The sequence below is a fragment of the Phymastichus coffea genome, unplaced genomic scaffold (genome assembly GCF_024137745.1).
Source record: "Phymastichus coffea isolate CEN01 unplaced genomic scaffold, Cenicafe_Pcof_1.1 PCOF00028, whole genome shotgun sequence".
In the NCBI taxonomy this organism is placed as follows: domain Eukaryota; kingdom Metazoa; phylum Arthropoda; class Insecta; order Hymenoptera; family Eulophidae; genus Phymastichus; species Phymastichus coffea.
Window position 1 is genome coordinate 2907740 of NW_026706839.1, and position 27914 is coordinate 2935653.

At 36.8% G+C, this 27914-nt stretch overlaps 1 protein-coding gene across 2 annotated transcripts in view; it reads left to right on the forward strand.

Annotated features, from left to right (window-relative positions):
- The first annotated feature begins 5653 nt into the window (after positions 1–5653).
- The window catches only part of LOC131662780 (potassium voltage-gated channel subfamily H member 8), a 70308-nt gene continuing 48047 nt past the window's right edge, over positions 5654–27914 (forward strand). For both annotated transcript variants that reach the window (XM_058932690.1, XM_058932691.1), the window contains exons 1-2: positions 5654–5904; positions 14605–14715. In XM_058932690.1, the coding sequence (XP_058788673.1) occupies positions 14640–14715 (76 nt within the window). In that variant the 5' untranslated portion in view covers positions 5654–5904; positions 14605–14639. The remainder of the gene's footprint in view (positions 5905–14604; positions 14716–27914) is intronic.

Sequence of the window (27914 nt, forward strand, 5' to 3'; positions counted from 1 at the left end):
ATTAACCGTATAGAAAAACGTTTATTAATTACACGCGAAATTATCCAAGTAATATCATGGCAAATAGTATCTTATTTTTTCACTTATAAAATGTCTAATAAAATGAAGTAGATAGATTCACGATAATAAATTTTAAAACATTATTAAACCATTTTGCTAATCAGTATTGTTAGAGTTAGCATATAATTTTACGTTAGAGTTATAATTCTTCTTTTCGATGTATATTTCGGAATAGCTATCTTTATCGTAAACGTTTCCATATGATCTTGATAAATAGGCTAATTGGTAAAATATTTGACACCATCAAATACTGAACGATAATAAAAATAAAATGTTTGATGAAAAAAAAATGCAGTTAATGCTTTTGCAAAACATATTTTTTAATTATCATTTCAAAAGTTTAACTTGTATTAAATACTGCCAATGCAAAAGATAAAAGAAACTAATTTTTAATATTAAATTTAGGATCTTCGGTTTTTTATTGGCTAAGAGGTCACGCGAACTCGCACGTGCACGTATTAGTCAGATGCATTTCGATGTAAATCATATCTTTCGGAATTATAAATTGTTTGGTATTTATACAGACGATATATTACAATCTCGTGCTTCTCGCGTCATTTGCTCTGTAATTACCAGCCACGTAATTTTTAACTGGTAATTTTATGGACGAAGAAACTTCAATTTTGAATCCTGCAATTCGAGCATCTCATATTTCTCAACCATTAACGTTGTGTATAGCTATTATTATTTACATTATCCACATTCCTAATTGTAGAGTTGTTATAGCGAGTAGAGCCAGAAATCGCTTTCGTGTATTTATATAGGCGAAGCATCATGATTTTCCAGTTGCTATACCTTAATCGATAGATATCATTTGTTGCTACTTTGTTAATTTACAAACAAAGAAAATTCGCTATAATTAATAAATGCCATTGTGAAATCATATCATTCGGGTGCTCTTATTCGCATTGTAAAAGGACATCGTTTGAATGCGCAATTGCATTGAATGTCACTGCGTGTGCAAACATAGAGATATTAAGTCATTAAGTCGGCGCAGCAGTTCTTTTGCTCCATTAGCAAGAAGTGTGGATGTAGACGACTTAAATAAAGCTGCTGGCGTTGAATTTATAGTCAGTGACTTGATAGTAGATTCAACTTCGGAAAAGGGATATAAAAAGCTCTAAATGTCACAGTGAATATACCAATGCTGTTGAAGTTGAAAGGCGATGGAATTCTATGGACACAGCATAATAAGAATTTGAGCGCTACTACTGCTGTACATTTTAGTTAACGCTGAAGTAGCAGCACTTGTGTGACAGAGCGATAAATTTTATGGGGAGGACGATTGCTAAATATAAGCATATTCGCACGTTGCTCGTCCTACTTTTTTTTAGTATAGCAGTATCTCGTGTTTGTCGCAGATATAGCGTCCGATGCTGTTGATAATTCCACTGAAATATTCTTAACATAAAATGATGATATTAGTGAAAATTTACAAAACCAAGCCATTTTTAGCGCGACAAATTCCGTAGGTATAGTGTTTGAGTAAAAGAATTAAATGGCTGTTAAGACAAAATTATTGCAACATTTTACACTTATTTATAAAATTTTGGAAGAGTTTTTGTAACTTATTCAGTTATAGTTTCTTACTGTCGACTTTTTTCTAATACTATATTTGTAATATTGTAAGAAATTAATTTTTTATTAATTCATATTTTATAAATTTGTCACAACAAATTAATATTCTGCCTGTATCGCTCTCGCGGTTTCTATCATTACTGCATTCGTGCTTACTGTGGCAAATCAAAGATTCGGTCCTTCTTATTCATAAAAGCCTTACTACACGACACTCTAGTTGGGAATCGAAGTGCCGTAACACCTTTGTGGCCTCCGGCGCTCCAATTTTTCTTTAACTTGTTACCAATTGTTGCATTGCTACATCACACTCTCGCCTAGACCTTTAACTTGGACTATCCTCGGCCAATATCACGAGAAGACAGTCCCTGCACTAGGGCAAATCTTCTAATCAAACTATAATGACAACAGAAGTTTAAGGGGAGTGTGCAACATTGGAAAGGGAATATCCAGGTGGCAATTGATCGTCGCAATATACTAAGATAAGTCCTCTCGACGACATTTCCGTGGGTATGAAGAATCTTAATGTTTATAGTCTTGCATTCGTCACTTTTTATCTACCTTTGATTTTGTTCGATCCACAAACCCGCGCACGGTGTACGAACGATTCAGGATCGAATATGTGTCTATTGAGCGAATTGATGTTATTATAGCTTATATGGAAAAGCACGATTATCTTTGTTATTGACTTAACGAAATGTTTAAGAGTTGTATTAGGGGATATATTGTATTTCTATGAGTTTAACTTCTAGATGTAAAACAATGAAATGATATTTTCAGATTCAAAGTGCTATAATCATAGTAAAAGCCATAAGTAAAAGCCATGTCGACAACATTAGGTTTTGTATTACGGCATTTGCAATTTTATTGAAACTCAAATACAGATTCGTTAACGTTTTAAATAGAAATTTTTAAATAGAAAATCATATTCTTGATGCATATAATCTTAATGAATTAGACAATAAACGTTAAAGCATTATCATACAGTCAAAGTCAAATTCCAAGAGGATCGACGCGCTATTGCTATATGTTTTGATAGGATACCATATTGAGATGTAAATGACTAATTTATGACTGAGTATGTCAGCAATCGATACAGATCAATTGATTATCGATGTATACTACTATTGATGTACATAACAATTGAAACAATTGTTAATTTTACAAAAATATTAATCGTGGCATTGTACATTTATTTCTTAAACCAAATTTACAATAAAAACATAGTATAAGTATTAAAATAATCATTTTTCTTTTGATATAATGTACCATACTATAAATTAATTTAATACTTACTATGTGTGTATATCCATCAAATCTATTATACGTCAATGGAATTATGTAATCATACGTATAGATTCAAAATTGTACACATAATTTATGGATTGATTTGATAATGAAATAATATTGCAAAAAGTTGGTAGAGAGTAATTTCAACGTGACTTGATATTCACGAATTGAAAGTCATGGGAAGCTATGAAAATACTCCTTTTTTCAGTGATGAAATCTAATGCCAATATAAACAAGTACTGGCATCAATAATATCCATGTGACTGCAAACACAAAACTATGTTCTTATAATACTCTAGAAAAACATCTTTCACGCATTAGTTTTCACGAAAATCTAATAATCATTTATATTTATAATAATCACTAAATATAAATATTTAGTAGTCTCGTACTTGATCTGGTCGGCTAGATAATTGTCATTGAAAACAACGTTCAGGCGCAAGTTGGTGTATTGTGCCTAGTATAGATTCAGGGGTTTGGACTACTGATTAAATTAGGATACCTTTATGATTTTGATAAAAATTGAAAATTTCGTTAATTATGTTTCACTATTTTTTTTCGAGATTTCTTATGAATTTTTTTTTATATTATACAAATATTTATACACTAGTAGAAAGCCAATTTTACATCGAATATTAAAAGGCATGCCTATTATCTAGCAAATAAGCACTGATTACTTATTTAATTTACTTTTTATATTTTTACAACAATAAAAGTACTAGAGCGTACCGTCAATATTAACCTTCCTGTATTTTATACATACCACACAAAAATATTTACCCTGTAGTTTTAGTATAAGTTATAAATCAATTGTTGACTAAAAACAAATAACCGTAAAAAATGAAAATTATGGATGTGGAAGTGTTTTACAACGTGAAATCTCGAGTCAAAAGTGCGTAAAAAGAGCAAAACTTGAACATGCGAATGACTGATAAAAATAACATTCTTGAGAATGCTTAACACGTCACAGCACACCAATAGGTACATATTATATCAACAATTATTGGACCTAAGCGTAATAGGTTCTTCAATCTTTTGACTTACACATACCTCTAAGAAATTTTTTAGTAAAAGTTTCATTCTTTAATAAGTAAATAATATTTGTAATAAACAAATGCTGATAAAGGAAAAAATTTCATTGTTATATATTAGCAAACAACAACATAACTATCTCTTCATATTACAAATATTTCATCTATTTTTTCACTTTTGCTCAATTTTACTCCGAAACTTTTATTAACAACATCTAGTAAATAACTTTTAAAAATATACAGTTTTTTTATAAACTTTATATCCATCAAATATTATTCTATTTATTGTATTATAGCAATGTCATAATAAATATATGTAATAATAGTGGTAGAGAAATGTTTTCTTAATTGTAAAAAAATAACTGCAGATTTCTCAACAGATTATTTATACATTATAATCGATGGTCTTGAATAATTTGTGGTATACCCGATCTATGAATACAATAACATATTTTGAAAATCTTGTCAATTGTTATAAGTCCTGGAATTCTTAATCTTTGTTCATATGGAATTATTCACTCAAACTCACTTTTTCTCTGAAATCGAATAGTCACTCATTTTATCTGTAATATGCTATCATTACCTACTGATCTGATTATTACTTATCATTTCAAACAATCGAACTATAAACTCATTTAAAAAATTCCGTGATAAGTGTTTTTAATCGGCACCGAATCGTGCTACTCTGTTTGCCTTTTCATTGACCCCTCTTATAGGATTTTAATTTTCGATGGCATTAAGTTTAGTACTTATCAGCTAATATGTATAGGGAGGCAATGTTCTGTGATACCGCTATTAACGTTTGAAAGTCATAATAAAGTAAGCAATACAATTCAATGTTTTGATTATAAAATAAAAATATGCAGCACTTTGTATCGTTGCTATTGATAATGATTGGCATAATTTGAAATAATTTTAACTTTAACGCGAGTTTTATTTTTTTAAATAATCTCTGTAAAAAAGTGCTTACTTTGATAAATTAACAGACTGCATGTAATAATCTGCCAAAGAATTGCAAAGCATTGAAAAAGTCAGGAGCAAAAGAAGTTTGTAATCAGCGATGTTTTTTTCTGAAATAAATTTCTCGATGGAAGACAATCACACAAATGGAATATTGCTACACAAAGAAAACTTTTTCTTTGGCACGCAGAAGAGCAATAACTTGAGAATCGTGAGCACCAGTGAAATTTTTCAATTTTTAATCAAGCTTCTATCAACCTGTACCAAAAGAAAAAATTGATGAACTTTTGACAGAGAGAAAAGAAAACAACCGAATAATAACGTCGAAAATATTATACTTACGAAGATAAAAAAAGCAAATTTGATGGCGTAATATTAGCATTGCGTGTTATTACGTCAGAGGATCATATTAAGCACGAATATCCATTGGTCTAGAAACAAAATTCAATTAGAATCCGTGCAAGAAAACGTCTCGCGCCTCAATTAAGCAAAACGACGAGGGTTAGGAATCTCGCAAGCTCTCCGACCAATAACAATAATCTTACTTCTCTCTCTTGTCGTAGGGAGAGAGAGAAAGCTCGGTCCTGGCGAGTGGAATAGGTATATTGCCGCGCAAGCGCGACTTTCCCACATGTTGCGCCTCTGTGCGAGGCAGAGCCGGCGCGAGACCCGCGCATCAAGCTACAGAGCCCCGGGCCAGAGCCTCAGTTTCGCGCTTGCTAGCGGGGAGTGCGAGTCGAACGAGTGCGATCGTTGTTTCGACAGAGAAAGATAATAAAGTAACCGAAAATTTCCTTCTCCCAAGTGTCAGTTGTTTTTATTAGTTTTATTGCGGGTGATTGTGAGGTGTGTAAAAATCAAGAAAACGAAACGACCATGTGATCGACTGCTTTTTTCTATTTTGCTGTGAGATGCCAATGGCGAAGAAGTTGTTACTGTTGGTGCTTGGCAGGCCTTGAAGCCTGCTTTCACTGTTGTTTTGCTTAAGGTATGGGATTTCTTCTTCTTCCTTTTACGCGACAATGAAAAAGCTCCGTTTTGTTTGTTTCTCGTGACGGTACGAACTCACAGGGAATAATGTACAGTATAATGAGACATTACTTACACGCTTGGCTCGTGAATTACGAAATGTATTACGTGTCCTGCGGGCACGATGAATCATCGTCTGTGTTCTTACAAAAATTAATTTCCTTCGTGACATTTACGACACGTAAACCCGACATATTTTTGCCAAGTTCCGAATGTCTAATGCCTTTTCTTCCTTTTCCCTAGGCTCGAACAATAGGAAACTGTACGACCAGACCAAATCCGTGCTTTTGGCAGCAAGCGTCGGAGGTTTCTTCATTTATTCCCAAATTGCCGCAATGTTTTATTTACAACACGCTATCGAATATTTTGATCGAAGGAGCCACCTGTGCGAAAGAATATTTTTAGCGCGAACTACGGATGCGCTTATAATATTTTTATAATACTCAGATATTCTCAATTAATTAGCTCTTTCTCGAAAATACTTATCTGCTTTCCTTATGCCACTTCAACATTGGTGCATACTTAATTGCCTAGAACAACTAATCGCTAAAAACTGTCAAAGTTCAATGGCTAACCTTTGCCGAAATATCCAGCTTGATCTAAACATTCGATCAGCAGTGAAGGTTATTTAGAATCTTAATGCCTCTGAACGGACAAATATTTTGAGAACTGAATACTCCGAAGTGACCTTACTATAGCCTGAGCTTTATCGAAAAGATATAATATAATTAAAATTACATCATGCCATCAAGTCGAACTTATATAAGAATTATCTTATAATGTCAATGCCGCGTTTAATTTAAAGGCAATCATCCTCAGCGTTATTTTCCACTAATCATATCGATTTTATTACTGTAGTTTCTCGAATAACGACTTCGTCTTCGCAAAGTCTTAAATCACTCGTTTCTCGACGCGGTGAAAAAAGTTCTGCATAGCTAGCGACATGAAAGGTAGAGAAAAAAAATACGAACAACTTTCAATTCCGACATTTACCCAGACACACGCGCACGATAAAGCGTTCGCTTACGTATATTGCCTGCGTCTGCAAGCAGAGTGACAGACAAGCTCGCGTGTTTTTCCTCGTCGAAGACGCGGCTCTACGGGGCTACGGCAATCAAACTGAATTTTCATCGTTTCACCAGCGTGCAAAAAACTGGTGGTCGTGCTATTAATAAAGTAAAATCTGATCGGGAGCGCGTGGAAACTGCCGTTCGGAGAGTCCCGCGCCGTAATGCAAAGCAAAAAAGAAACAAAAGATTTTGACCAACACTTCGCGCGCGGCTGTGAGTCGAAAATGGAGATCTATAAAAAAGAAGAGCGCGCGTACAGTCTCGCCGTTGCCCGTGCCCCTTCTTCTCCTCTCTTTCGACATCTATTTTCATTCGAGTGTACGATTCTGTTGTATACCGTGCTGCACGCTTCCCCAGTTCGCCCGGCACAATCCCGCGAAATGGAAGCTTTACTGGCGGTCGCCAGAGGTGAGTGCTGTGTGTCTCTCTGGCTAAGCCTAAAACTGCGATAAAACCAATCGGAACCTTCTATGCCTTGCATTTATAAATAGAGAAAAACAAAAGAACTGACTGCGTTGCGATAACAATAAGCTATAATTAGAGTTCGAGGGAAAAGTTATACCGTCCGCGCGTTGCGCGTTACGTGATAGTAAAGTAAAAAATTCCAGCCCCTCCGACGAATATTTCGCTATTATATCAATGCCTATCTCGTTCCGTGGCTTTGATAAGCTACACGATAACAGATCAATATGTACGCACGTCTATTAACGCACGACTAACGTCATCCAGAATACCGCCACTGTTCCGAGCAAATGATACGCTTCAGTTAACAACGCCTTTTTACATTATTATTATTCTTTGTATTTTCGTTTAAGTAGTTTACATATACATATAACTCGAGAACACGAGAATCTACTACTTGCTCAGCACATACGTACATGTATTATTTCTTTTTTCTCGGCTGCGCAGTAGAAGAAAGTGTTAAGTACTTCTATTTATGAACTCTGCCTGTCCAAGATTAAACCGTTCTCTTGCACGCGCAGAGAGTAGAGAGGCTTATCGAGCGAGTCTTAAATATCTCTCACTACTCGCAGTGTGCTGTACGTCCAACTTTGATGGAGTAAGGCGAATTTATTAGTCAAAAACTTTTTTTCTCTTCGGTACTCAATTCTCCGTTCATCAATTATGGCTCGAGCTTTTTCATATTTTCACAAACCCAACGTTCTCGCGCACAACTCGTTTGCTAGAACTTTGCAGCGAATCGTTGCGTCGTCGTCACCGACGAAAATGCCTGTCAACATATTATCTTCTTTAATAAAATCCAAACGGCTGTCACCTCTTTTGCCTACTCCGCTGGCCATACAGCAGACTAGATAAAAATTCTGGCAGAGTGTGCGTGTATGTACGTGTGCTGGGTAGAAAAGATGTCATCGGAACTTTTTCACGAGCATACGACCTTCTCTGGTGGTATTTTTTAAGATGACCGTGGCGATAAACCAGCGTCTCTTTCTTTTAGATTTTCAACCTGTGTGCGTAGAGATAGTTGAAAATCACTGTGGCGCGGTTGTAGAATACTTTCACCTATTTAGTGGGAACCGCCGACATATATATTCGCAGATATACTTCAGATGATCATATTTCATTCCCAGATAACATGGCAGAAGTGCTGCGTTGTAAATAACTTAGTAGATTTTTTTACGGGACGTACAAATAAATACAGATATTCCATGACTTTCAAAAATTTTTTTGGATGTACGTACGAAAAGAAATTTTTCTGAAAACAGACAATCCCAAGTAATGTACGTTCACAAGATCGATTAACAATGTCTGTAAAATGTAGAAATATCTTTGTTCACAATTTCAATCCGTCTAAGAGGAATTACTTAATCAATGTTAATATTAATACAATGAAAAGAGAGAGAGAGAGAGGATCAACTGTCTCGTTTTCACCCGCGAAAGTACAAGATCAAGATCAAAAAGATCCATCGCAAGTTCAAATAATCTCCGCAAGACATTTTTCTTTCCCCTCGGCCTTTTTCCCTTGATTTATTCTCATTACCCGCATCGAACATAGATCGAGTTCTCTCTATCTATCAGAGATCGAAAAAAGTAATCATCGAGTTTCTCTGGGAGAAGATATGAAAGAGAATTCAACTTTTGATGACACACCAGCGCCGAGCTTATTGCTCCGACAAGTGGAAAAAAATTGAAACGGATATGTGTATATGTGCGCCGCAGGTTGACCCCCCCCCCCCTTCCAAACAAAAAGAAGCTTAAATCAAGCGATATACAAAAGAGATGTATCGATTGTCAGGCGCGCCTATTTTTACAATATAACCCACTTGGCGCCTCATTGAACGAAACAGATCAGCAGCTAAATAACTAGCAATCGCAAAATTCATAGCCTATTTGTACAGATGCTATTGAGCGTATTATCATCGACCTTGTCCTAGATAAATCTTCAAGATTAGATCTTTTTTGCTCTTCTTCTTCCGTGCCAAGCTTTGGCTTGGATCCAAAACAGGTCGAGAACCCGTGTATGTGCGCCGCGGCGGCTGTTTATTCTCCAGTGGTGAGAACATCGTCGTACACTAAAACTGCACCGACAGGTGGCTTTTTTTAGACTGGCGCACAGCGTGGGAATCGACATAAATACTCCGCGACTCGTCGGAAATAACACCTCTTTTCTTTCCTTGCTTTTCTTCTTTTTTTCTTTTTTCCTTGCGTATTTTCAATTTTTCTGCTGCTCGCTCTTGAACTCGTTCGTTTAATCATAACGAGCAGTTTCTTCCTGTGCCAATTTATTATTTTGCGAGGTCAAAAATAATCGCTGCTGAAATGAATAAAATTAAGCATAACGTCCCACGCGTGTTTACATTATAACCGAGACATTCAATTGATTGTCCGTAAGCGCGCGACGTTGATCCACAAAACATTCCTGTATTTTGATAGTGAACTGTGGCTAAAGCGGCTTCTCATCGTTACTAAGGGTCATTAAATTGCCAATTAACGAGCCTTGACGGCGACAATTGAATTTTATTTTTAAACGTTTTCATTCGAATCGATATAGAAGCGATATTTTTGTAACCCCGTTTTGACCCGAACGATAAGAAAAATTAATCGTTCGTAAACGCCTATAATATAACTACACGGCCCCAATAATCGAGAAAAGTTTACAAGCTCGCTTACTCACATAAATCACGATCGTCATAGAAAAGGGAATGTAACTTTTCGGTAAAATTGCAAAATCACTGGCAGCTTATACCCAGAAGCTTTCTCTGCGTGGCATCCCTACTATACTACCCTCCAACACACTTTACCCTGAATAAATAAGCCTCTCTGAACAGCGAGGCTAAGATGAAGGGAAAATGTCCACATTCTAGTGCATCAGCAAATAAACTAACCTCACAAGAGAGAGGAAACTCACACAGTCTTTCAAACTGTTCTCCACCAGTGTCGACGAACTCACTCTCGCAAAGCTTCATTTTCTCTCTCACTGTGTCCGCCTGCGAGTTTACTTGCGTATTATGTGAGGAGAAAGTACCGGATCGAGAAAATTGCAAGTATAAAGCTTGCAGCAGCGACGGAATGATAACACCGATGTCGGAGAACTGTGCAGTTCCTGCGCTGAATGAGGACTTTTTCAATTTCTATGCAGATTATATGATTATTGAGATGCTGCTATATTATAATAGATCATATTTCGAATGATGGGTTAGCTCAAAATGTAACATTTCAAACAGTTCGCTTTTCGGACAGGAAGCGCATTTCAAAATCTATTTTAGTAGCACACGGATCGAAAAGTGGACACATTAATCTCATGCAGGTAGACTAGTAGAAGTCAATGACCCGCTGCTCGCGAAGCCTATCACAAAGTTCGCGTCTCTATAGACCCTTCAATTCGAGAGTAGCAGTAGCACGACTTATCTGCAAAAGTATCTTCCTTCCAGTCAACTCGCGTGTGTGAGAGAGATAGATACTACTAATCAATAGTTCGGAGCTGCCAATCTAAGTCGAATTTTATTTGGAACGAACGAGCAAAAAAGGCGAGGGAGGGTAAAAACACTGGGAATAGAAGTGAGCGTCGCTCTCTTCAGTAAGAATCGATAAACTGGCGCACGTGAGGCGAACGTCTCGTGAGCACGCCACACGTACACACAAACACAACAACTCGAGTGCCTTGCATGAAAAAAGAAAAGTAGGAAGCACAGGCGCAATCGTTAATTGCCTTTGTTTTTGTTACATCAGCAAAAAAAAAGTGAGAGTGAAGGACTCGTAATCATTGCGAGGGAAATCGAGGAGACGACGGTACGCGTAAAGATTGAGGGAAAAATTATTACGTCGCGAATTACATGATAATGGGAATCTGCGCGGAAGGTATAATGAAAAAGGATGCTTCTGCTTGAAGAAAGATTGTTTATTATCGTTCTTCTCGTTTCACTGCGCGGAAAACGTCAGATTATTTTTTTTTTTTTTTAGAATCGTGATTGAGTAAAAGTACATTATCTCGAAGATACAGCATTGAGTGATGTTGTAAATTGTAGTCTATCATTTCTCAAACAGGAACTTTTTTATTCGATTCGCGAATCCTAATTACGCGCGATAAACATCTGAAAAAGAAAAATTAAAGCGAAATCAGATATATCGCATATAAACGCGTGTACTTATTTTACTATTTTCGTTCCTTTCTCCACAGACGTATGAAGCTTTAAAACATTTATGTATATATATTATACACGTATGCGAACATACGCATCGAAAGCTTTACGTAGATTGATAAAGGAATTCCTACGGTTCAATAATTATCAATTAAAAAGCGACGACGCGGAAATTTGTTTATGTTTTATCCAATAAAATACACGGTAATAATTATAAATTTTTAAATAAATTTTCAGATGATATACCGTGTGTAAATTATTTGCATCGATAAACCGTCGAAACGATTGACGTCCATAACCTCGACTCTCCAGTGAGACAAGGTCCAGAGCTTGATGGGCTTTTCCTGTAATTGCAAAATTCAACGCAAAATTTTGATAGAATCGTGCAAAGAACAGTACCTATTCGATAAGACATCATTGTAAATCGACGTCGATAAATCGTGCTCGCGCGAGCTTATAGAGAGCATAACAGTTGATGCAAGCACATCTGATTGCGGAGAGGGCGCGTAAGTTATTGCTCGCGCGGGATTAAAAAGGACAGCTACAAGTAGGCTCCAGTCAACATAACAAGCACATGGCCATTAATCACAATTATTTTACATTCCTGCTTTTTTTACTCCCTATTTTTGACTAAACTGGCCAAAACGATGCAATATGACGGCGACAGAAGAGGAACAGGTAAAAGGACAGGCTCCTTCTTCACGAAAGAGACTGGCACGAGCACATCAATTTCCTATATAACAGAGTACGTTAAAAAAAGGACGGGAAATTGCTCGCTTCAAGTGATCATCACACGACCAAACGTGATAATCTTCAAAAGTGTACGTAAACCTTTTTTGACTGGAGCAGGAAAAACCGCAGTGTCTACTTTCAATTATTTTAATGTATCCCTCGTTCGCTTATTGACTATTGAAAATTGTAATCAGGGAAAGAGACTCGTATAACGCGCTCGCGCAGCTCGTCAATATACTTCCAATTAAATAAGTGAATCTCGAAAGAGGCCCGTGAGCTGAAATGTCATTATTAATTAATTGAATCGTGGAAATGACAAATCAGGAAATTTATTTACGATTTTCCTACTGATTATTAACACATTAATTTCATTTGCAGAATTTCGATATTCAATGAAAGATATATAAAAATATGTGCCAATCGTACTCTAGCTTTATGAAGTTTTTTTATCTAGAAAATTTATTTCAGAATCAAAAGCTTTTCAAATAAAAATATATCGACCGATGCAAATTAAAACCCGAACTCCAACTGACCTCTTAACTATATACTATTTATTTCTGCGCATAAAAAGGCTACGAAAATAAATGAATCACTCATCAAGGTACTTGTAAACGTGAACTTTTACATGTTGTTCTAGTTCGATAATTTATTTTTTATACATCGGTTATGTTTATTCGTGATGCATAAGTTTAATAGACGTAAAGAACGAATGCCATTTGAAATCGTTATTCTCTTAAAAACTAATGATCACATCGAAAATAATGATATATAAGAGATGAATAGCGTATATATAGAAAAATAATAAATAAAAATATAAATAAATAATGATAGGAGATTGAACAAATCAGAAGCCCGACGTACAAAAAGAAAGAAAAAAAAAGAGAAAATAGAGATAAGAACTATCATAGGTTAGAAATCAGTAATCGATGAAGGGTAAAACACTATGACGGACATAAGGAAATATCGGCCGTCAGGGTCGATATACGCACGCATCGCAGAAGAAACAGAGATGACGTCTGACAAGAAGCAGCTGTAACGTACGAGAATAGAGAGGGGTTTTTGACGCGCGCACGTCGGCGAAGGCTGGGAAGCCGACCGTATATAACGAAATGCTCGCGCGAATTGGCTTATATTTGTGTCCTTTATGGATGCATAAGGGAAGTGAAAATGAAAACGCGTTGTGTGACGTTTGTCATAGTGAGAATACATGCAATCGATTATTTTGTCGTTTTCTTCTTTTTTTTTGTTGCGACTGAGGCGGAATAAGCGTAACATTATGACGTCATTGTGTTGTTTAGCTAAAAATAAAGCCTATGTGGATTTATTAAAAGTGATTTAAAAGCTTATGCAATGCTTGGCGTTGCGTGCGAGCTCGATGGCTGAAACAAAAGCCGGAATTAATTAGGTAACAGAAATCTATATGAGTTCCCGTAGGGCACTTCAGGATTATATATGTACCGGCAGGATATTTGCGTAATTCCGTGTACGGCGAACGTAATTAACTCTCTCGGGCCTCTGATCAAAGTTGAAATTCTAGTTGAACTGTGGCATTCGAATAATGTGTGTTGTGTTGAAATCTTACGAGTGTAAGCTTTTACTTCGTTGTAATAAAATATTTCTTCGTTGCGACGTCGTATTGTACTATGAAACAACCGTCCTGGAGAATTTGCTTGAACAGTACAGTATTACAACGAAATAACAATATATCCGAATAGATAGATAAGTCTTAGATAGTTCCATATATAAATCGTAAAAGTGATATTTTGGAAAGACATTAGTTTGATTTATGTACTTCAAAGCCAGTAACAATGAAAACTTTATGGCTCCTAAATGCGCTGTATTTAAACCATTCAGCGGCTAAACCACAGTATATAAATAAATAAAAGAGAATGCTTTATACATTGTTTTTAGACACACAAATCGTATGAATCTACACGTTTTGAGGTCTAATTTCATAAGTTAAATCGTTGATAACATGCAAGCATTTAATAACTACGTATCAAATGTATACTTGTTGCGCCATTTACGAATAAAATGTATATTACAATTGACAGTATCTGTAAGATTTGTAAATTGTTCAATATAAGATAAAAATTTTCTTATGGTAAACATACAATGATTACTAACTTGAAATTCATACGATAATGATTATCAATAGACTTTTATTAATCGTATCTGATAAAAGAAATGAATAAATAGCATGTATAACAAATTCAATAAATCTAAAGTAAAAAGAACGAAATTCTAATCTGATTTCAGGTTCGAGCGCCTTACAGCGCGTTGGGTTGGCTCCGATGCCGGCCAGAAAGGGTCTGCTCGCACCTCAAAACACCTTTCTTGATACCATCGCCACTCGCTTCGATGGAACCCGTAAGTCACATAATCTCGCATTTTTATGGCGATATAAAGAAACACCGGCAGTATAGAATAACGTTCGAGATTTATGAAAGGGCAAGATGTAGCTGTATTGCAATACCGACAAAATAGAAACCCTTGTTTTTCAATTTGTCAAGCCGACGCAGAGGGCTACGGTTGACGATGCCGAGATTAACAGCTCTCTCGCCCACAACGTGTCGCGAGCTTAATTACGCTTGTGCGTGCACTCGACTATATTTCTTCCTCGTGTTTGCTGCTAACATACTTCGATATTTCGTGCTTAGAATGAATGCGAAAAATTTCGAGCTGCCTTGGGTAGAAGACGGAAACTGCGATTTATATTAGGCTCTCATCGTTTTTCCAAATTGCAAGTAACGTTAGAGACATTTCGTTTTATGTTCTACTTACAACCAGTTCTTATGACTTCATAATAAAATTCATTTTCGAAGGTGTAACCAATAATATATCCGATCAAGTTGTCATGTACATCGTGTACATAACTTTGATCAACTACAGATTCACATTTTTATCAATAAAACGCCTTTCTAATCATAAAAAGTAAAAAAAATTAAATTGTAAAATTCGAAACTGCCAACGCATATTGAACTGACGTACTTCAGTGAGAGTAAAAGTGTAAATAAAAAGAATCCTTAACTGTGTTGAGAAACTTGCTACATAGCATTACGCGCCTAGAGCCATGGCTAATTCACCATTTCAAATCCAATAACATAAAGTAGGTCAAAAATGTATGCGCCCTGGAACGTCTCAAAATGCTAGTCTCGAGTCAGGCTTGCAAAATCCTCCGACACTTTATTCGATAGAATTAATCCCCCTCCCCCTCCTTTTCCAACTCCTGGAATTTACTGTGTGTCGTAACTTGGCATTAAGGCGAGTTTATAAAACGTTAAAAGGTTAATAGCCACATGGAATCTTGTCCACTCGTAACTTTCAGTGCGAAATCTTCTTTTTCTTTATCATTCTCTCTGTCTCTCTGTTGTGCGTAACTCGATGCGCGCTATGTGTGCTTTTACTACTGAAATGTCCACGCTTACGGAGTAGTCTGGATAAATATTTGCTCGGCCGACGACGCATTGCGCGAGTATCCGGGTATTTTTGTTGGCTTATTTTATTATTTACTTGATCGATTGCGCTGCAAAATATTAATGGATTTGTTTTTCGAATTGCGGGCCAGGCATGGCTTGTGCAGCAATAACCTTCGATTCGGTTATGCGAGATATGAATTGTATGAATTGATTAATGATCCGTTTGAATGAATATACTATAGTTAAGGGCAAGGTAACATCATCACTCACTAATTTCCAATGGCATGCATCAGAAGTGCAATCACTACACTGCGCAGACCATCTCCATATTTCAATATTCAATTAATCAATGAGTTTCAGAACTTCCGCCAGAATTTTATCGAACTCTCTCTCTCTCTCTCTCTCTCTCTCTCTCTCTCTCTCTTTATTTTCTTGGGTAAGGAGCAATTTAATCTGCTCCGCTCGTCTTCCGGTTCATTACTAAACTTTTCTTTTTCTATACTTTTTTCTTTTCCTTTTCGTTTTCTCGAAAAAAGGATCGCTTCATCATTTACTTTCCAGTGTTTTATCATTTTCTTCGATGCATAATAGATCCATAAAGAGCTACTTAGATTGCGAATGTATTAGGGGATTGAAGAATTTTATTGAAGAATCAGAGGAGAAAAGATAAAGGCTAATGAATCGAAAAAATATCGGACTTTCCTCTCGCTCTTCTGCAATTTATTATCTCGGCGAGACTCTGAAATATTGCACTACAAAATGTTGCACTATATATCCTTGGGAAAACTTATATTTTTTCGATAAAAAGAATCCACGCTGAGCTTGCTTTTCATTATCTTTAGCCCGTATTTTACACGAATTTCGCATCGCGTACAAACTTGGGCAATGTTTATTCACGATTAACAGGTCAAATCATTTGAGCTAGTTAATGAGCATCCTTTTCAATCTCCTGGAAGGCGAAATTAAAACGACTTGTGTAATATAGAAACTTAGTACGCATCGTGCATAGGACATGCTTCTCCAACATTTATTTTTTTGCGTTGGGCAAATATTAATCACCGGAAAAGTCAACCTCAGCACTGTTAAATTCAAACATCAAAAACCACCAAATCGCGGTCAGAGACGGATGAAAGAGCGCCAATGTGAAAACGAGACAGACCAAAAGGAAAAAGAGTTTGATGAATACTGAGCGAAAAAAGAATGCTCTGAAATCGATTTGTACGTCATGGTTCTGTACCAGCAACTTTTCTAATTCCTTGCACGGCACCCAACTTCTCGTGTTTGAAAATGAATTTAATTACTGTCGTTGTTTTAAATATAATAAAGCGAAGGATATTTTTTTTATCAAATATACGTGAATTAAGGTTGTTTCTGAAATAAAACCCTTCAAGGATCGATCCCGTCTAACTTGCCAATGGCAGGAAATGTATATCCATTCATAACGTTCACGTAAGTTATCGTCGGAAAGCTTTTTGTTGCATTTTCGTTATTTCTACTGGGTGCTTTATTTTTATACTTACGATGTCGCTACAATAAATACCGTACTCAAAGATATGGCAATTGCTTGTCGTAACCATAATTTTTCTTCTACTTTCTCATTTCTATTTCTATTTCTCATCGCTAAAAGTCAACGAGTGGAAGAATTTAGAATATTCCTTCAGTTATTGAAAATTAATAATGTCACCTAGAAAAAGAGAAAAAACCTAGTTGAAGTATCGCTTATCTAAACATAAAACAAAAATCGATAACTCGCATGCCTAACAGTAACAGCGCGATAGTACAATAGTGGAAGATTTCTCCATAACGTCGACGAATATTATGCCTTCATGCCATCAGCTGTGTTTACGTAAGTTGTGATATAAGAGCAATATAAACTGATTTATATATGTAGTATAACTACCGGACGATGTAGAAAAATCTTCCTAATTACTTGGAAAAAAAAAGTATTCTTATCCGTTTCTTCAGCATACGTAGAGCCTCGAGTACCAAAGAACGACGACAAACAGATTGAGCGGTTAGTCGTTGAAAAAAAAAGATCAATACCAGATACCGACAACAACGACAACGACAATGACTAGCCAAATGGATTATCTCTGTACCAGCTGGCATCCATCATTCGGTCGTAGTTTCCGTACATAAACTTTCTTTACCCCCTCCATCCAGATCCCGATTTTCCTTCACCCTTCACTGCCCCATTATCTTCACATTGACGACTTTCTGTAAATTACCTTCGCACGTGTTGAACGCAAAAGCAAAAAGCCTACGGTCGAATGGAATTTTACCGCAATGTCGTAAAGTAAGTAGCAGTAGCCGCCGGCGTATAATACTTTTATCGGTTATAAAGCTCTTCGTGCTGCGAGCCGAGCGTGACACGCACAGCTGAATGGGATTATATCTCCTTTTCGAAGATACACGCGCATTCTGCGAGCGCACGCAAGCTGTTTGGAGGTAATGTGTCTATAATATGTGGCGGAGGGAAGGTATGTCGTTTGTATTCCTTCTCAAAGTTGCTGATATTTGTGTGCTTGTTTGTGTAGCGATGGGCAAAAAGGCAGTTAAATGGAACTGATGTGGTCGTTTAAGAATTTTAAGCTACAAACTTGTTTGTGTAAACTAATGATCAGTAACGTTCGGAATGGACTTGTTAATCGATCTACGTACTTAATAATAATATCAGAACGCAGAATATATTACACTCAAAGATATAGTATCAACATATTTGTAAGTTCTTCGACGCGTGAAATAGCTGACTTTAGAACAACGCATACAGCTGTCCAGCCATTACGACCAAATTGAAAATTTAATGAAAATATTATCTGCCTCGTTACCGTCAGCACCAGATTTTATGAACGTATAATTTAGCCTGCCAATGTAGCAAGTGTGCAATGCTATACATCATATTTACAATCTTTGAACTAATCAATTTAAAATATCGCTGAAACTTTGCGCATGACGGCTTATTGGTAAAACTAACTTTGCAAACTTCCACGGCCAGTTGCAACGCCGGATTGCTATGAGCGTACACATATAGAAGCGTAGTGCACAGTCGATTGAGAAAAGGGAGATGACAGGTTTAAAAGTTGGCACTCGGTGGCTCTGGAAAGTTGGTATATATATTATACTTTGGTCGCCGACATATTTTTTTGTTGACTCGAAAAGTCCAAGTCGATTTGCAAATAGAGAAGACATTTGCGGTATGCCAGAGTGGTGATACTCATAAGGGATAAAGTGCCACAGGAAACTGAAGATAATTTGAGAAAGAGAGAGAGAGAGAGAGAGAGAGAGAGAGAGAGAGAGAGCTCAACGAGATAGGGTTTCGATGATGATGGAAGCTTTAGTGAATAATACCCATAGAGAACAACTCATAGAGACGTAGCACTCCAGAAATTTCATTTGCAACATAAATAAGATTCAACGTTCACTATAAAATAAAAGTCAAAAGCTTTGTTTTCCATTCCAATTCTATCGATGTACAGTTAATCAAATTTATGCTAAAATAACAACCCATTAATGTAGTAAATGTACCCCTATCAATCATTTATCACTGCATTTACTACTAATTCAGTAGCAATTCATGGCTATCACGCCTTGAGGTCATCACTCTCCTACGCACATTGTACTGAAAATACTCAGGCGACTCACCGAAAAGAAAGAAGGCCGAAAAAAAGAACAGACGTCGAGGACATAGAAGCCGTTATATGCATTTCTCGTTAAAAAAGGAACCAACGACCAAAAACGACGAGAGGGATTGTATGGGCGTCATCGCAACCGTGAATTCAAGCTAATGTGTGTGCACCCCATTGTTTTCGGCACCAAGATGCGATAAATTACCTGGGTTATCGCGTCTCTGTTTTGCTGTCTCACTTGATTCTCGGCATCTGGTTTCGACTCATCGCTTCTGCTTAATTGATGGCCTTTACACTTTCATTCGAATTCTATTGTCGTTTAGTAGCTGCGAATGTACACATTATGTTGCCTCTCCACTTTATGGACATCGGGTACTAATCACATGATGTACCTTGCATGTTTATAACTTACTTCTCCGTTTAATTAATAAAACTATCACTATTGGTGAGCGTTTCTTGGATGAAAAACACAAAATTCTATTTTGCGCTAAACAAAAATCAATTTAATTATCTTTAATTCCATTCAGTTGAGCTTGTTAAGCATGTGAAACTAATTCTGATTGAATATCCAACATAGCGCAATTCCTACCGTAGAGCGAAACCTCAAAATCGCGTGCAAACACATCCAATTTCACGTTCGACCATGTAAAATTACGTTAGACGGGCATTTGGGTTAATTTCCAACGATACGCCTCGTGACGTTAAATCTTGTCTATACGTACGTAATAAGCGTGCCGCAGAATTTCAAAGCCTCTTGCTTCGCCCGATTGGAGTTCGCAATGAGCGCGTGAACCAGAGAGAAACTATGGGGAAAACGAAGGAAGATTCTCCCTGGGTCATTGTTACACGGCCGCACGAGCTTCATATGTATTGGCGTTTCTCGTGCAATCATTTATTTCGACGAGTGTTGTTGGCGTTCGATACGCTTTGAATCATAATTACTGCAATGTAATGCTAACTTGCAATCCCGCGAAAACTCAAGGAACAACATGTGAGAATACGCCACTTGTCTTGTTTGCAAAAGTTTCAATTTGGAAGAATACGTTTAGCGATCAACGATCGTCATTCGCTTGATGACGTTTACGACCTAATCAAGGGATCGCGCGCATTGTACGATGTCCGAAACTGACTTACTATCGTTCTTTTCAATTTTTGGGGACTGTAACGGCTGATGGTAGCCGAGACATAAATGAAATATTGCAAGTGGCGTCAAGAGAAATAGCGACGTTACGTGTTGCTTCCCCTACAGTATTCTTTCTCACGCTCGAACGGACTTCCAGTAAATCGTAAAAGAAATCACTGTAAAAAGAAGAAACAGAAACATCGTTTATCTTGTAATAATGCACGAAGGAAGATCAATTCTGCCAGAAATTCGTGATACAGTAATCATACAAAACGATTCTGAAGGAAAGATAGAAAGGGAACTTTAGACGCTTGCAGATACAGTCATGATATGGTATTTATACATGCCACCTCCTGGATCTCTAGTTCACCAATCCTGATATATTATATGGCTATGGTTACATTCAAAACGCATTTTTTGTCGTTAAAATGTCGTTTGTCTCATCGTCACCTCTCATTTCCACACAAGTGCGATCATTACTTCAACCTTATGACGCCAGAACAATAGGGACATTTATGACTATAACAACTATTCTTCGTGTAATCTGTTTACATTACGTATGTGACTTGAGTTTTTGAAGGGAGTTCAAGATTAAACGAAGATAAATATATGTAATGAAAATAAAATACCCGAATCATGTTGATATTTGAAATTCCTTATAGACACTGTGATTCTTGAGCACATATGGCCATTGCGAACAACGACCAAGTAAAATTTTTTTCAAAAGTGGTAAAAAACGTTCGTCGATAATGATGCGATTAAGCTCTTAACTGTTTGATTGAGAGCGATCGCATTAAGCAACGCTACTGTTTTTTTCCTTGCTCCTCCAGTCCAATAAAAGGTGTGCATTTTCCGCACGCGAATACGTATATACGTTCAGCAGTTTTGGCTGCATGCCAACGAAATTCAGTTCCACGAATCCCAATGGACTTCGAACAAACAATGGAAATTCGATTTTTATTAGATTGTATATATACAAAAGAATTATATTGTCTTTTTGGAAAAAAATTCCAGTCCATATTTCCCATATCCAGCAAATTCCACAGTTTCATTGTCTGACCAAACTGAGTATCTTCTACTGATTTAGCAGGTACAAAACAAATATCTGAGAAAGGAAAAGAACGTGTAATATTAGAAATTCAAATTGTCGGCAGAGAAAACAAAACTATTAGTAGAAAGCGCAAAAAGGTGGCTATCAGCCGTCGTTTTTCGGCAGTCTGCCAAGATATTCACGCGGGAGAGACTTGACGTGCTTGCGCAGCGTACAGACGCTCGTTTGTCTCCTCCAGGCGAAAGAGTAGGGAGAGTAACTCTTAATGACTCTTGCTCCACTACATCCGACGCTTGGGTAAAATTTGTTCTCGAAAATTCACAAACGACGGCCTTGGAGCAAAAAGAGAGAGCGAGGGTTTCTTCTGAAGCTGCAAAAACAGAAGATGAAAAAGAGCGAATAGGTAATAGTAGCTTTACGTGTCTTCTAGAAAAAAAACATTGTTTCGACGAGTGAAGACAACACATCAATCTTCGCCACGAGATTTGCTGTATACTGATAAATTATAACTATCATTGTTGGTAATAAAAAAAGGGAATGGAAAGGCATAGTTGCCTTTCCATCTCCTTTCGCTCTTCTCTCTTTTATTTCAAAGAATAAACTGTTACTCCTATCGCTTGGATACTTCGTAAATTATTATTGGCAAAGAGCAAATCAATAATGGTATCATTTTCAGTATTCGTATGAACTGTAGTTGCAAATAAATCCATCTGAGAAAAGAAATGGATTCACATAAGACTAAGTATCTCATTACCACACTTTCCCTCTCCTTTTTCCTCTCAATTTCTCTCTCTCTCTCTCTCTCTCTCTCTCTCTCTCCCTCTCTCTCTCTCTCTCTCGTAGGTACAAGAACTTGACTATAGCAATATCAACCAAGAGCAAAAGCGAAATAGACTGAAAGTAAGGCATTCAAGAAACGAGGTAAAATCCCTGTAAGGATTGTTGCCTAGCGACTACCGAGAGACGCGATATCTCAACTTCTATACGCGCAAAATCTCGCCACACTTCGAAACATTACACTGCGAAGCTTTTTTGTCATCAATTAATATCTCATGCAGCAGCTCAATTTTAGCTTTTAAATCGGAAATTCGGCATGCTGCATGCAAAGTCTCAATGTCACACGTTCTTAATTGACGTTTAATTGTCATAAATGAACGACCTGTGCGTAAAAACGGTGACTGGAACTTTTTTCAAAAATTGATGCTGGAGACGAGGGTGGATTTTACCAGTGGAACATCGACTACATTAATGTTCCTCTATTTTGTGTATACGAAAGTGCTATCGATCTCAATTTTTAAAATATTATCCTACAAATGCCGCCCTCGGCAAGTTAAAGATGGATGGTTCCAGTGACGTATGCCACATAACGTTGAATTTTTATGAAAAAGCTATCGAGCTTGAAATACTTAGAATATAGTAGAAGTAATGCAATACAAATTACTGTACTGACGACAGAGGGAGCGCAAGAGGGAAAGAGACCCGTGCACACGTTTAGCAAACCATTCATAAATTCGATTGAATCCAGTATTTCAGTAGTTATGCGTTTAGTATACCAACGTACCACAAAAACTATTTCATATTTCTCTAAACAAAATTCACTTTCCTGAAAGTTATTTGCAGCCTAGAAAAGCAAATTAAAATCTTGAACATCAACAACATAAACGTGGATAATAGGTGTAGGGGAGAAACTAGCAAAAAAATCAATCTTCTCACGTATTCTTGCAGCACCTTTCCAATTTTCCTAATTAAAAAAAAACACATTTGCCTCTATATGCACTCTATATCCAGAATTTATATCGTGAATTACTCATTTATGTTTATTTCTACAGTTGCCTCCTGCTTCTTCTATTTCCATATATACAGCGAACTCGGATTAACCGATAAATTCGGCTAGCTGAATCCGCATGCAGCGGTATTAGAGCAACCAGCGTGAAAGGATTGATTCAATGCGACTTTTTTCTTTTTTTTTGCTCTCTTTTTGCTCTCCTCTGAACTCGTATAAGTTTTTCGCTCGGGGCTGGGCTTTAATTTTAGCACACGAGCTTTTTCGAAAAAAATCTAACGAATGTACGTATCTAGTCATGCAATTCGTGAAACGATGCCAGATTATAAAAAATGATATTCATTCATGTAACTTAAATCTGTGGGATTGGTGGACAAAATCATAAAAAAATCGCCGTATTCATTGTGGGTCACGATGGAAAAAAAACTTTCCTTTCCAAGCAGTACAATATTTAAACGAAATATAGTAAAAAGTTATCATATGAAAAATAAACGATCTAGAAAATAAAAATCTTGGAGTCGACTCAAATGCACGTTGATTGACAGAAGTTTATGTAAAGATGTAAGCTACTGGGAAAGGACAAAAAACTGCGTTGCGTGGCGCGTGGCATCACAATAATACACTGCCATAGAGATATTTACTCCGAAGGGTTTTTTAATCCACAAATTTCATTGGAAAGAAAATATCATTTTTCAATGGCTGGAAAATTCAATTTCATTTGCCAATATATCAATATGAGCTTTCCAATTTCTCTCGAGTGTCCTAGTGTATTCATATATAATCTCTGGATCAATCTTTCACATATCAATGTTTGCGTTGCTCCCATATAATTCTCTCTTTTTAATCAAGCTTAAAATAAAAATCACGTGTATCAATTTTTTGTTTACTTGTACAATGAGATTTACAGAGTATTCCTCCCTTTCGAATAAAAACTTTGCCCTGTTGAAGGAAAGAAAAATTCCAAAGAAAAGAAGATCGTCCAAATAAAATCGTAGCTGTCGTATTGCATTGATATCGGTTCGGACATGTCTCGGGTAGTATAAACGACAGAAAAACCGTGGAGAGAATAAATCTATGAGGGCACGTATAAGTGATGATTTTACCTGCTTAGTTCATGTATATCTCTATTTGGATTTATTATCAAAAGAAGCAGCGTGTTCCATATTTTTACGCCTCTGGCTAAAAAGATAGACGAGAAATAGATTTATGAAGGACTGCGCAAGTATTAAGTGAGGAACGACGATGGCGCAGTCGCCGGGCTTCATTTTTCTTCGATATATATTGTGTGTGTGTGTATGAAAGAGTGCAGATAGTTATCCAACAGCAGCAGCTGATGTCTCGGAAAATTTTTCCTTCGCTCAGAATGGTTCGATGTCGTAAAAAGCTGTTTTATTGCGAGTTTCAAATTTTAGAGAGAGATTCCATCCCATTTTGTTTGTTTTTTTGTAATGTAAAAAAGAGAGAGCAAAGAGAGTTTGAGATTTGTGATTCTTCTTTGGCAGTAAAGTTCAAGACGAATAGAAAGTTGCTTTTATCGGAGGTAAATTACGATGCGAGTACCTGATTTTTCGAATTTTCTAGTATTTACATAAAAGGGCATATACATTCTTTCGGTCTATTGTTGTTGAATATATTTTAGCTCGATCAATGAGTTTCGTGGAAAATAGAAAGTTTAAACAGACATCATCAATATGATACTGTGAATCTGTAATGATCTTCGTGAAATTGGAAAATATAAAGAGCCCTTCGATACCAATAGCAGTAACTTTCCATTGGAGGGTTTCACAGGAAAGAAAAACAAAGGGTATAATCCGAAAAATTTGAATTCAGAAAAGGCAACTTGATGAAGGTAGAAAAGAAGGGAAGACTGAAAAAACAAATGAAAAGGGGGAGCGAAAAATGTGAGGGAGCGTACTCACGAAATCTCAGGGAAAGAGAAAAAACTGCCGTACCGAACAGTAAGGTCTACGAGATGCAAATCGAGTGAAAGAAAGAAGAAATAGAGGGTTTGGTAGAGAGAAAAAGAGAGAGAGAGAGAGAGCAAGGTCGAGGATACGTGTGAGTATGTAGATGAGCTCGTGAGTGTTTATACTCTCCACGTATACGTCAGCTCTTTCTTACGACAACTCGGCTGAATTGTAATATTTTGTCTTGCATAAATTGTATCCCTCGCAGCAGGTATATAATGAGATATATACAGCACAGCAGAATGAGGCCATTTTGAGATTTCATTTAAAAAGTTGAACGACGCTATACCCAACGGACACGCTTGCTTCGAACTTTTAATAGAATATTGAAATAAATAGAAGCGGAGTTTGCGTTTGTGATTGTACGTAGTATTATCGGGCACCTTACCCGCCGAATTCAATCAATTTTTATTAGAAAGCTTCGTATCGTTCCTTCGCATTGCCAATCTAAGCACTTGTAGAGTCCAATACGCTAATACCAAAGTCGGATACTTGAAATAATATGTCATTGACCCAAATTCAATTTCCAGCGTACAAAACTTTACCTAGTCCAATATTTTACAAGGAAAAAAATGTCTATTTTAGCAAAGATAAGTTTTCAATATAAGTATAGCAATCTGGCCTGACATGAAACTAGAAATCTCGAACATACTAAGCATCTCTCTCTCTCTCTCTCTCTTTCTCTCTCTCTCTCTCCACTTGATAAAGATGGTCGTCATATTTAGTTCAGTCGTAAAAGCCCGAATGAGAGAGAGAAAGCAAGTTCTCAAAATCTTCCCCAAGAATTGATCCTGTCGTTTTCTGTGCCACTAATACTCGGCATCTTTCTACGCCTTTCACCGGGCGATGGCGATCGATGGAACAAGCCGTTCAGCAAGTCAGCTAGCAACTCCCGCTTCGTCAATGTCAGCGTCAGTAATGAGCGCGACATAAATAGTGTAGTGACAGATCCACACATAAGCAATGGACTGCGTGGTGCTTCCTCTCTATTCGAAACTTGCTTTTCTCCTCGACAGTTATTATCTCTTATGTTTTAGAATTATCGGTGCCTTGCAACATACTGGTGCTCAATGCGATTGACTAGCTACTGGTTAATTATCCAATTTCTCTCCCGTTTTCTTCAATATGTAATCATAGCTTCGTTATATCGACATTCATCACTCTCAAGATATAAAAATAATTTCTCGATAAATAATGGACAAACTTTTGACGTCGACAAATCGTTAATACATTTTCATGTCACATCAACGTGCGTACAAGGGCTTCGGTAATTAATCTTGTCGCAATAATTCTTAAGACGTTATTTATTCGGATTTTTCAGTGGCGTAATCAAAAGTGAATCTCTACCATTCTTTTTTTCTCTCGAACTTTCACCCTCCACAGATCACCAGAAATTAATAGTTCAATAACGACGTCGTTAGCTTTCACACCTACCGTTTATATATAGACACAGAGGTACTCGTTATTTCATATGCGCATGCGCTCGAGCACAACTGTTTGCCGTAACTTACCACACTATGCGCGACCACAAAATATTACTAAACGCCCACAAGTTTGGCAGTTATTTTGTTTTACTAACTGACCTACGAGCACTTCAAAATTATAGATATAGCGAGTTCGCTCCAATACGTTTAAGAATTTAAATGACGTTTCAGATATATATGATGTATTTTATCTTGAGTTTTGTTTACCAAGGCAGATATTCGTTTGATATACAACTCATCGGAGATGAATAAAAATAATGTTAAATCGGAATTTCAATCTATATTTTGTGATAATGTTGTTAGACAAGTCATATATCAAAGCTTATTTACTCAAGAAGATTTGATTGTAGTCATTTTTCACTTTTAATGAGAAAACAAGAGACGGAAATGATGGTCACTCTTATCGAGCTTGACTGATGCCTATCTATGAGTTTCTGTTCTATCCCGCAGTTTGAAAAATCAGTACAACATGAGATGTTAAACAACAACAAGCATCCTACCTTTCCTCGGTAAATCTTAAAGACTTTCACAGTCGAATGCCTTTTGCAGGATCACGAGGCGCGCAATGTTTACACAACAAGTGATTTAGATTTCCAAGGTTGCTCGTTTGTTAGCACGATAATTTTCATCACTTAAAATTTATCGTCATTACATTATTATTTACTTTACTATGAAATACGGCATGCTGTTTGATCGCTCATTTAAACAACTGAGTTTGATATAAAACTTTTAAATTGAATTGTTCTAAAAGAGTTCACTCGATGCTCGTGTCAAACAGAAAGAAACCCTCTTCCAAGATACATTTCCTTACGCAACGATCACCTTTCAACCACGACACGCCGGAAGTTTTACAAAGAAAAATCCTGGCGCAATAATATTATATCAAATCATAACGCGATCAGACCTACAAAAAGATTCTCGTTTGCTCGTGCCATTAAAAAGAATAAAACTCAATATCCCTGCAGCATGGTCACAAACAGCTGCGTTAAAAAAGAGTCTTTGCGCTTAACGCACAATAAAAAGCGATCGTTAAAAATACAATTGCCTCGCTCGCGCGGAAAACAATGCATCTTCAAAATAACCCGCGAGGCACGTGCAGCCTACTTTCGCACGCCG